This window comes from Vanessa atalanta, chromosome 20 (genome assembly GCF_905147765.1).
Source record: "Vanessa atalanta chromosome 20, ilVanAtal1.2, whole genome shotgun sequence".
Taxonomy (NCBI): domain Eukaryota; kingdom Metazoa; phylum Arthropoda; class Insecta; order Lepidoptera; family Nymphalidae; genus Vanessa; species Vanessa atalanta.
This window is the reverse complement of record NC_061890.1, coordinates 469549-482163: the sequence shown is the minus strand read 5'-3', so window position 1 is coordinate 482163 and position 12615 is coordinate 469549. Positions and strand designations below refer to the sequence as shown.

Below are 12615 nucleotides of genomic sequence, written 5' to 3'. Positions count from 1 at the left end.
TCGGTGCATAGTGGTGGACCACGCTGCTCCAATGCGGGTTGGTGGATACACACGTGGCAAAACCTCGTTGAAATTAGACACATGCAGGTTTCCTCAAGATGTTTTCCTTCACCGCTGAGCACGAGATGAATTATAAACACAAATTAAGCACATGAAAATTCAGTCGTGCTTGCCTGGGTTCGGTCAATATGAAATTTAGCAAATGCGTTGTCAGGGCTACATAAAAGGAAAAACGGTATCTAACAACTGATCCCTTCGACTCACGTGACAGCCCCGGGCGGAAATGAGTAAATAACAATACTGGAAAACTGGAACAGGAAAATACTAAGTGCAATACTTAGTATTTATTTGATGGAAAAATGTCTAATAAGTACATGATATACATCCAGACAGATTGCACATAGTCCTGCTGCTGGGTACAAACTTCTTATCCACTTGAGAGAAGATTTGGTACATATGTAGATTTCCTCACGACATTTTCCTTCACCTTCAAATACGAGATGAATGTCGCAGCCAACTAGTTCCATCACCCTTTTAATTACCAGCTAAGCCATTCTACGACAAGAAGGCGCCGTTCAACCAGGGGCTTAAATTAAATTCTGTCGACATATGTATCTTTCGTTCATTCTGCCCGGGCTTGAACCCTAAGTTTTCACTTACGATTCACGCGTAGAACGGTCCGTTTCGGCTGTTACTAGAAATATAAATAATATTATATTATAGGTTTTAGTAGAATACCTAATGCTTCATAATTTTACAAAGAAATTCGAGTACAAAGTACTTGCTGTTGATATCACTAAAATTCTAATAAAAATTTAGTTGACTAATATAACGCCTTATTTCAGGTACCACTGACGAGGACTATCAAAATGGCGCAGTGGCAACACAGAAGCGATGCAATACACTGGTACATACAGGAGCTGAGCTCGCGTGTGGTGGCGGAGAGTGGTATACCAAGCGATCGGCACCATTTAGGAAAACTGACTCTCCAGGGTCTCAAGGATGCTCCGGACTATGTTTTACAGGTATCCCGACCGCATAATATACATCAAGCAATTTAAGTGTCTTTGATGAAATAATTGACGTCATTTACCTCGTTGACATTGAAATAGTTTGTAAGGCTGCAGATTTTGAGGGCCGAGTTGTTGTGTGTTTTCTAGTAGGAGTTTCTTTTAGAAACAATCTAAAGATAGGAAGTTGGAAAATGCGTATGTAGAGCAAAGTTGGCCAATCGATAATAGAATAGACGCCGTGGCGACCACTGGTTTGGAGGCCATCATCATCATCCATAAATATACTCGTTCAAATCAAATCAAACCAAAATATACTTTATTCAAGTAGGCTTTTACAAGCACTTTTGAATCGTAATTTAACAAACTAGGTATTTAAAGTAAAGCTACCACCGGTTCGGAATGTAGATTCTACCGAGAAGAGCCGGCAAGAAACTCAGTAGTTACACTTTTAAAACATCTAAAAATACCGTCATGTTAGTTAAATGCAATTATATATGTATGTTATGTCTCCTGCCTGGAAGTCAACAAGGATTAACTCCTTGCTTTTTTCATTTCAGATAGACGGTGCTACAGGCGAAACAGAAACATTCGGGTCTGTCTTAAAGCGATCAGTTCAATGTGCGACAATGTTCAGGAATTTAGGTCTTAAACAAGGAGATGTCGTCGTTTTGATGGCACCGAACCACATCCATCTCAGTATACCCATGTATGCTGCATTTTATCTCGGGATAAGTGTCGCCGGAATTGATATGACGTTAAAAGTCAGTGAGTATTTATTGTTAAATAATAGAGAACGTATAGAACAAATATATAAATAAAAATTGGACCGACAATATGGTGGTCACTTTCCACCACCATAAAACACCGATAACGTAAGAAATTAAAACCAATCGATGCACTGTCGAGATATTATTTTTCTGTTGTTGGAATTACACTGGCTTTCATCCTATAAACCGAAATATCGTGCAAATTATTGCTATTTGGAAGTACTTTAAACTGTAATTCAGAGGATTCCACTAAGATCCCACTAACACCTGTTCAAAGCCCTGATTACGCTAAAATATAATCGGTATGTGTATGCAGTTAATACTATGGAAAGTACTGTGTATGATATATATATCACATAAAGAGATAGAAATAAAATATATTCAAGCCCCCTAAAATGTCGTTCGTTTGGATACGAATACAGAAATTGCATCATATGTTATCGAATGATTTTTTTACGTTACTAATTAAGATAATTAGCGACGAACTAATGAAGTCATTATTGCTCTTAATAAAAAAATATTTCTTTTTTTTGCTTTTATTTGTTGCCAATAAGGCAAAGATTATTTCGCCAAAGTCACTTTTTATATTATTTGTTTATGCAGATCTTTATTTATATCGCATCCGGCATTTCCATTATCTTTTAAATTCAAAACAATCCATAAGTCTTAGATATGTCGGTTTTATCTTAAAATAAATATGTTCATATATTTTTATTATTAATATTTCCCACAACTCCCTACAATGGATCGTATCGTACAAGATACATTTAAAACATAGTTAATGTAATATCTAAAATCGTAGGATTAGGCATTTTCCATCATTTATGTTCCCTTTTAATTTATTCTTGAGATTAATAGATACGAGTATATTAAAGAGATTTCATAGAGATTTATTCCTTTATGAATAGGGCACTAAATAAAACATTCAAAATACTATTAATAAAATAGTTTTACAATTGTAAAATCAGTAAACAATTTAGTACATCAGAATAACCAATTTTTTACCTTAAATCTTGGATGTGGGAATCCTGGAATGGATAAAATTAAAACGAATATGGGGCTAAATGGCAATCCCTTTGTTCAGCTGTGGACGAACTCGGGGATATGATGTTCATTGTAGTAATTATTTCTATATGATGGTGGGAAGGTACGGCAGTAAAAATATATATAAAAATATAAATAAATCAATATTAAATCCGGGGAAAACCGAATAAATGTTTACTTAGCTATATTAGTTAGTTCAAAGTAACTAGATAATAATATGTTATTTGCATCAGATAAAATGAATAACAAGAAAGATAGACCAAGGCAATATTCTTTACAACTCTATAAGAGTTTATTTTAGTTAAGTTTTCTTATTATAAAATAAAACTTGTTAATCAATTAGTGTCATATGAACATGTTGTATATTTATCGATTAATTTAGACACATGCAGGCTTCCTCACGTTTTTTATGTTTTAGGGGGCAAACGAGCAGGAGGCTCACCTGATGGAAAGTGATTACCACCGCCCATGGACATCTGCAACACCAGGGGGGTTACAAGTGCGTTGCCGGCCTTTAAGAAATAAGTACGCTCTTTTCTTGAAGGTTCCCAAGTCGTATCGGTTCAGAAAAACCTCCGGCTGGTTCCACAGAGTGGTTGTGCGAGACAGAAAATGCCTTAAAAATCGCGCTGTTGTGGATTTACGGACATCTGAGTGGTGCGGGTGAAATTTAGAATTTTGACGAGATGTCCGAAGGTGAAATTCAGCTGCCGGGATTAATCCAAACAATTCCTCGGAACACTCCCCGTGGAAAATTCGGTAGAAGATGCAGAGTGATCCAACATCTCTACGCAAAGCCAAAGGATCGAGCAGATCAGAAAGGGCTTGATCGTCGATAATTCGAGCTGCTCTACGTTGGATACGGTCAAATGGAAGGAGCTGGTACTGGGGAGCACCCGCCCAGAGGTGAGAGCAGTACTCCATGTGAGGCCGAATTTGCGCCTTGTATAGTCTTAGGCGATGGGCCGACGTGAAATACTGTATTGCATACAATTGGCTTTGCCTTCCAGTTGACCGCGGAACTGAACGAGGCTCGAAATATCAACGCCAAGTATTCCGATACTAGCTGTGGCGGCTAACGGAATGTTCTCGAATCGTGGAGATACGACGAATAGTGATTTTTTGGCGGTTAACGCGCAAACTTGCGTCTTTTTGGGGTTGAAATGGACTAGGTTTAGCCGGCCCCAGTTCGAGACTTCGTTTAACGAAGACTCGATTTCAGACACAAGTTTGTTCCAGTTTTCTTCGACGTTTTCCCGAGAAATATGAGATATGATATGATATGACGTTAGCACGAGATGAATTATAAACACAAATTAAGCACATAAAAATTCAGTCGTGCCTGCCTGGGTTTGAACCCGCAATCATCGGTTAAGATGCACACTTTCTAACCACTGGGCCATCTGGGCTCTAGAACACAACAATACTAAATATGCTGCTTGGGGGTCGAATAAATGATGAGTGGGTGTTACCTGCTCGGATGGGCTTCCACAAAACCCTACCCCCAAGTAAACACGTTTACTTGGGGGTAGGGTTTTGGTTTAAAAATTATGCGCGTGTAAATATTACATTATCTCTTTGTTTTAGATGAACTCCGAGATACATTTAAATGTAATGAACCAAAGATGATAATTTGTCAGAGCGAGAAAGTGAATGACGTCCGCTCTGTCATAAAAGAATTAAAATTCGATACACATATCATTACTTTTGATAAAGCTGAACAATGTGGGAACTTCTCTGAACTTCTGGAGAAGCATGCAAGTGATGTATCTGTTAAGGATTTTAAGTAAGTTGTCGTATGTAAAACATTTTTAAATGACTTAAAAAATCTGGAAGAGGTCCTCAATATATTATCTCAGTTTATTCAAAATATTTTTAGGAATTTCCAAACTTTTAAAGAATTTGTGCCTATAACAATGGCATATACTTTTGGATTTTAATCCGCAAATGCAACGTTATTTATATACATTATTATAAATTTATAAATTTCAGGGTCGCAGATTTTGATACAGCCAACACAATATCATTGTTAATAGCGACCAGCGGAACAACTGGTCTACCGAAATCGGCCGCTATTACCCACAAAAATATGGCAGTTAACGTCCCGTATATGTGGTAACTAGTTCAAAAGACTCTTAGACATTTTATTACACTACGATATTACTAGTATTTCTACCAAATTATTATGCTTCTCTATTCTTGAGAAGATTTAAAGTTCCGATACGCTGAATGTGGGTTGGGGTACAATGTAGTAGTCTTTCATCCGACACGTACATGCATCTTCTTAATGTTCTTAAAATTCCTCCTTCTTCATTTTAAACCGTTACAATCATAAACTTGAAAAATAATAAACTTCTAGATATTTTTTTGCAGGTTAACATATTCCAAGTTCCCCGCGCCTACGCGTCTGACAGTGGTGTTTTCCCCAATACAGTGGTATTCAGCTTTATTCCAATTTATCTTCTCACCAATCATAAGGCATACAAGGTTACAATCATCGGCACAGATGACACAAGAACACGCTTACTATCTCATTAATAAATACAGAGTACGTATATTTCATTTACTTGATGCACAACTGATTGGTTTGCTTGGTCCTTGAGTAAGATCTTATGTGTCCTGTGTCACAGACATCATTACATATTCTGCTATTAAGTAGCAATCGTTAGTACTCTTGTATTCTGACTTAATGAGAGAATGAGCCATTGTAATAGCAGGCACAACAGACATGACATCGTCAGATTGATTTCTTACAGTGCCAATGTATATGTGCCGTGGTCACCACCAATTACCATGATGCTCATTTATTTATCAGTCCACCTGCCTGTTTAAAATGAAAAATCCACCAAAACTAAAAATATTTTGTTTGTAATAACATCGAACATTGACTTTTTTACAGCCAAGTTTTACAATGACGAGCCCAACTATGTTGGCGTTATTTTTGAAAATCGGCGATCGTAACAAATGTGATTTCACGTGCTTTGAAACTATTCAAATCGGAGGGAGCTCAGTTCATACCAGTCTCATTGAGGATATAAAGGTTAGGACAAAGAACCTTTTACTTTAATCAATCATCTTCAACTCTCTTTCAAATACGGAATCTTGGAATTTCTATATTTAAAAGAGAATTTTAATTAATATAAAACTCTGTATACAGTCAGTCAATACGGAAATATATTTTTATCCAATAACAGTGAAATCGATTTCCAATATTTGCTTGAATTAATTCCAATAAAAGTTTAACTTCCAATGAGAAATATTAAAATGGTTTGACTAATTTTTTCAATGCTTCAGACAGTTTCTCCGAACACAAATGTGATTGTTGTATACGGCATGAGCGAAATGTCAGGAATAGCATTCAACTTCGATGAAACAATACCAAATTCACTCGGAAAGCCCATGCAGAACTTAGAACATAGAGTAAGTATCCCGTGGTTTAAAAAAAAATCAAAAGTTTACATTCAAATCATCATGATGATGATGATGAATGTCCTATGTCCCCTAGATGGGGCAGAGGGCGTCCACAGATGTCCTCCATCGAGATCGGTCTTGGGCTTCAGCCTTCACCGTGAGGTGAAGGCCACGTCATTACGATGCTCGCCGCCTCTGCCAAAACGGAGCGTCGCCAGGTTTGACGGGGACGGCCACGCTTTCTTTTCCCTTGGGGATTCCAGTCCAAAGCTTGCTTGGGAATATGGTCGGGTCCCTTCGGAGCGTGTGTCCAATCCATCTCCACTTACGACGCTTGATTTGACTGTCGATTGGTCTCTCATGGCATTTCTCCAACAGCTCTAAGTTTGAGATGGTGTCGGGCCAGTAAATACCATAAATTCATATCATACCAATCATGTCATACCAATAATTCAAATCATCATAATTAATATTTTTGTTACTATTTCAGTTAGTAAACCCTGTAACAGAAAAAGACATAACGGAACCCAATGCCCCCGGAGAACTGTGGGTGAAAGGACCAGGGGTATTCAAGGTAAGAGCATATTTGCGATTGTAGGTTACAACTACTAATATTATAAATGTTAAACTTATGGTGTATGTTTGTTACTCAATCACGCCAGTTTAGCACAAAGATAGATATAGGAATGGTAACATAGGTTACATTTTCCCTTAAAAACATAACTAACACCTGAACTACCCCTTACCTTCATAAATATTTAGTAAAAGTTAGTTGATCCATAAGACTTATTCTTATCAATAAAAACAGATATATATTTATTTAACTATAATTTTCATGTAAAAAGCTTCAGAGCCGTTTTGTAAAGACCTCGACGCCAAAAATGTACTTATTATATTTTCTAGGGATACTACAACAACCCAGAAATAACATCGCAAGTAATAATGAAAGGAGGCTGGTTGAGAACTGGAGACATTATGTACAGAGACGACAAGTCGAACTTCTACTTCGTAGAGCGAATGAAACTTTTATTAAAGTATCGAACTCACCAGGTAAAAATTTCGTATAAACCTCATACAATACTCAGTATCAATAAAGATATCTCGTTGGGATGAGATCGGCCGAATTTACACGGGCTACAAATTTTAGCCGTAAAGGCAGAAATTTCCTGTCATGTTTATGCGATAATAAGTAAAACAATGGATAAATACTTCGTACTAACAGCTGTGTATGCATTATATTCGCAATAATCGCAAAAACGTGCAGTCAGAAAATCTTCAAAAAAAACCTGGTAAGCTTTTAGCTTCAACTTGTCTTAAGTATGCACTAGGTAGACGTTTACACATATATTCTAGTTGATATTTTATCCGTGATGGTCTGGATTAGAATAGGACCACCCCAACTCTACCTGCACTTTGGGCTGCACCTGCACGATGGCGGGTAAACCACCACGACAGCATTCCCAAGGAGGGTTGGTGTCAGGCAGGCGGCCGACCATAAAATTTAAGCCAAAACCCTTAGCAGCATGGACAGTAAAAACCATACGGGTAATAGGGCTAGAACGTACCCCACAGGCGACGCGCAGGGGCAGCACCCGGCTCCTGTGGGAAATGGACAAGGGTTGTTGCACCGAAACGGGCGGGTGGGACGTAAGAAGCGAGCTCGAAGTGTGCGAGTTAAGATTGAGGTGTACAAGTTGGAATGTAGGAACGATATCTGGAAGAGGTAGAGAGCTAGCAGATGTTTTGAAAAGGTGACGGATAAATGCAGCGAGCCTGCCAGAGACAAAGTGGAAGGGTGCAAGGGCTAGGGAAATCGGAAAAGGATAAAAATTATTCTAATGTAGAAGTGGCAAGAGAAATGGTGTGGATATTGTTTTAGATAGTAGGTTGAAAGAATGTGTGGTGGATATAAAAAGAATGAATGATAGACTGATAGCGATTAAGCTGATTGTGGACGGCATGACACTGAATTTAATAAGTGTGTATGCACCACAGTCAGAATGTGGGGAGAGCATGAAAGAAAAGTTTTGGGAGGACTTTGATTGCTTGCTGATGAATTTACAGGATGGCGAGGAAGTCTACGTGGGTGGTGACTTTAATGGCCATGTAGGAAGAGAGGGTGATAGATATGAGAGAGTGCATGGTGGGTGGGGATTAGGAAATCGGAACGCTGACGGCGAGGCACTTTTACAAGCTGCCTGTGCCTTCGACCTGGCTAATAACCAACAGGAGTGGCCACCACGCGACACAGATATACTACTTCTTAGTGAGGCGGAGGAGTCTATGCTGAGTCAAAAACTGTAAAGTGTAAAAGAGGTTAAATTAAGTGTCTCCCCCAAAAACAGCCAAACACTGGCTGGTGAAGATGGACCTGAGATCCAGAGCAGATTGGAGGATTAGCAACAGAAACTGGAGAATGTTGACTTGAAAATCAGTAGAACGAAGACTGAATACATGTTCTGCGATTTCGGCGGTCTCTCCGGTCCTGAAGCTAGCGCTTGATGGCGTGGCCCTTCCAGTCTGCTCCGACTTCCGGTATCTCGGTTCACTCATTCAAGGCGATGGTGAAATAGATCGAACGGTGAAGCACAGGATTAACACAGGGTGGATGAAATGGCGGTAGGTTACGGGAACAATTTGTGACCCCCTTATTCCCCTTAGACTTAAGGGGAAGATCTATAAGACGATGGTCAGACCTGCTGTTCTATATGAACCAGAGTGCATGTGGCGGAGATGAGAATGCTGAGAGGAATGTGTGGTGTTACGTGAATGGATGTAGTAAGGAATGAGTACATAAGAGGAAGTTTGAAAATGGCACCGGTAACCGAGAAGCTATCTGGAAACCGGCTATCTTGGTATGGGCATGTTATGCGGAGGAATGAGGACTATGTTGTGAGAAAGATTTTGAGAATGGATGTGGATGGATATAGAGGTAGGGGACGACCCAAGAAACGATGGATGGATTGTGTGAAAAACGATACAGTTAGAAAGAATGTTACTTGTGAGATGACGTCTGATAGAGAAGTATGGAAGACATGCTGCGCCGACCCCAAGTAAAATTGGGATAAGGGCAGGAGGATGATGAAATGACTTTATATAACGGCTATAGCTTGGAATACTGTAGTACTACAGAATTTGTGGGTCCATGTTTCTAACACCGAGTCCAGTATTTCTGTCAAGAATTTTTCATTAAAAAGTTCCGATCATTTTGTATTGTACTTGTAATGGGATGGCCATTACAACTGAGGGAACAGAGGGTGCACTTGTTTACTATAAAATTTCACGCACACACAACCAAAAAAATTTTATGTTTGTTTGGCACAGATATCTCCCCTAGAAATAGAAAATGTAATTGCCAAACATCCAGGAGTATTTGAAGTAGCCGTTACTGGTATTCCTCACGAAGAATACGGAGATCTGCCAGCTGCCTGTATCGTACCTCATGAAGGATACAAAATAACTGCTCAAGAAATCAAAGACTTAGTAAAAGGTAACAGTAATGATTTAGTTCTCTTGGAATCAAATACGACTCTGGAACATATTGTTTAACTATGGTCTACTGTTTAGACAGGACATTGTTCTCTATTATCTCTAAAAAATTAATGCTCATATATTTTAGAGACAATGTGGCCCATCACAAGTGACCCGGCAGATGTTAAGTACCGTAAAGAATAGTTAAAGAATTGCAATATAGATATGGAGTAAAATAATTAAAAAGGAGTTTTGTCACTAAAATTAAATTTATATATAACTTAGTATTAGTAACGAAGTATATAGTATTTATGTACAGGGCTTACATAAGAGAGTGGAAAGAGATCATGGCGACAGAAGAGAGAGTCATGCCGTTTGCCGTCACGGTCTTACTTCCAAGAGGCGCCAATAGACATTTAAGAACAAAAATAGATAATCGATACTTACTTTAGATAAACGATAACTGACGTGTTAAATAAATACATCGAAAAGTCTAATTATCTTCTCAATTTTCATTTCAGACTCACTCAGTGACTCGAAGCAATTGAGAGGAGGAGTTTTGTTCCTGAAAGAGTTACCACTGACTTCAACTTCGAAAATTGATCGACCAAAACTTGCCGTTTTAGCTCGGTCTATGGAAAGAGAATAATTTTCTTTTTGTATTTTTTTAGATATAATTTAAGATATGATTGTGCAATTTTTTATCTCAAATAAATTTTAATTAATTTACTTATAGTGTTGTTATATTATATTTGAATCCAAAATTATACGTGATGTTTATTGATAATCGTTTGTTGTTTCACTTTTTTGTGTATAAAATTCGTTCAGTTCATTAGTGTGCCTCGATAAATAAAAGTCTTCATCTGATGTTGAGTAGACAGATCGGGTTAATTTAATGAGGTACGCAGTATACATATATTATAATGTTCAATGTCGTTTTGAGTATAAGACCGCTGTAAACAAAATTTAATAAAAAACCATATTATTCAATAGAGGATTAATACAGGGTTATTGCTAATTCGACGGACTTCCATTAGGTAAGGGCTACTAGGGTGACTTTGCGATAATTTGCGATAATTTTAACTTCCTTATGCATAATGCAAAAGTGAACCATTTTTGAGTTATCACGTATTTTAGATTTTTTAAAAATAAGTCAAAAATGAATAACCCTGTATATGATAGAAATGCGTGGAGCTTGTTGACTTCAAGGCAGGATATATAATTGTATTTGGCTAACATAACTTTGTATTTTGTGTTGTTGAAAAAGAGTAACTACTGAGTTTCTTGCCAGTTCTTCTCGGAAGACTCTACATTCCGAACCTGTGGTAGTTTCACTTAATACAGTTGGTAGAGGAGAAAATTTTAATTGTCCCACCCTTGGCGTCGTATCAACTGGCTGAAACGTAATAACGTGCCATCAGAGATTTCTAGTGTAGATGTCAAAATAGCGTTCGGGAACTTATTACTTTAACTAAATAACATTTTATACATTCATTATTAAATGATTTATTTGACGCTACAAGTGACCTGGGGGCACTAGCCCCCACAAAGATAAGCCGAGCGAAGCTCAATGGTACTACCCACCGCTTTTATTTATTATTTATTTTCCGTTCTATTCTTAATATCATTTGCGGCTCTGACTTTCTCTGTGTTTATTTAATTACTATGGAGGTTATAATATAAGATTCTGAACAAAAGTAATACCTCATATAGATCTTCCTACAGTAAGTAGTAAAAATGGCTTTTTTGATAATGATATATCAGAACACAACCTGCCCGACAGCTCTACAATACATTTGGACGAGTTCATAGAATTAAAAAATACGATACAATAACTTCAAATACAACTTTAAAGTGCACATAATGAGATTGAAAACTTATCTGTACAAAACCAGCACGAACAACTGCAACACATTTGAAGGGGCTCCTATCTGATATAAAACAAAATAAATGACGAAAAAGATTGATTTTTCAGCAAACGAACGTGACGAAAACATGTTTCTTAAAATTAACAGCCCTGATTTGTGATTGGAGCTACCAAGCAATTTTGCAATTTCAACAGTTGTTGCTATAAAAAGGAATTATTAATAATATTAGTTTTAGGATGTATGTATCAACGACTGCTTGATAACATATTTATGAAAATGTAATATTTATTCGGAAAAAATATACAAATATTCCACAAAAGGTGAGATACATACTATTAATACAGGAAACATAGCTTTTCGCTTGCAAATGTTGAGAACGTTTTTGGCAATTGTATACGCATATGTTGTATATTAAGATACCAAGATTAAGATACTATATTAATCAAAAACATCTTATTATAAATTAATGGAATACTTCACAGGACTGATTGGACAGTGATTGGGAACACTAACATATTGTAAATCTGGTTATTTGAAAAGATAAGCTTTACGAGTCCGTTGCCGTTTCTTTTTGGAGTCTACTTTCGTAAGCGGTAATAGAGTTGAAATGTAGAAGATTCAAATACGATTTATTGTAAAGTTTACTTGAATAAAATACATTTGGTTTGAGAGGGTTACATTAAAATTTTCATCAAAGTTTTTATTTCATTTCTAAGCGTCAATAGCGCAATGATTTACGGGCCGCCTACCGATGTAAAAGTCGCAGGATCGATCCCCACCCCTTGGGCTATTGTCGTACCCACTCCTAACACAAGTGATAAGCTTAAAAGGAATGGTAAATAGGAATATTGGAATATTAGTAATTTCTTAATTAATTTGGGGCATTGCCAGGTTTCCTTTTTTTAAAAAAATGGTTACTTCTCATTATTTCAAGATAAGGTCGATTATTGTGTAGCAGTTCATCTTGAATAAAAAAAGATATATATAAGAGCGATATTTGGTACGCCTACCTTCGCCTTTCCCTTAAAAATCTTTATTATG

General features: G+C 37.3%; 1 protein-coding gene across 2 annotated transcripts; it reads left to right on the top strand.

Annotated features, from left to right (window-relative positions):
* On the top strand, positions 1–10487 carry LOC125071752 (luciferin 4-monooxygenase-like). 2 transcript variants are annotated; one of them, XM_047682113.1, is made up of 13 exons: positions 1–37; positions 846–1025; positions 1571–1778; positions 4412–4610; positions 4817–4939; positions 5198–5372; positions 5724–5864; positions 6119–6244; positions 6726–6809; positions 7139–7285; positions 9560–9725; positions 10228–10402; positions 10469–10487. In XM_047682113.1, the coding sequence occupies exons 1-12, from the start codon at positions 32–34 to the stop codon at positions 10353–10355; spliced, it is 1683 nt and encodes a 560-aa protein (XP_047538069.1). In that variant the 5' UTR covers positions 1–31; the 3' UTR covers positions 10356–10402; positions 10469–10487. The 2 variants fall into 2 exon arrangements, with proteins under 2 accessions (XP_047538069.1, XP_047538070.1); XM_047682114.1 differs by lacking the exons at positions 9560–9725; positions 10469–10487 and having other exon boundaries at positions 10228–10395.
* The last annotated feature ends 2128 nt before the right edge of the window (positions 10488–12615 follow it).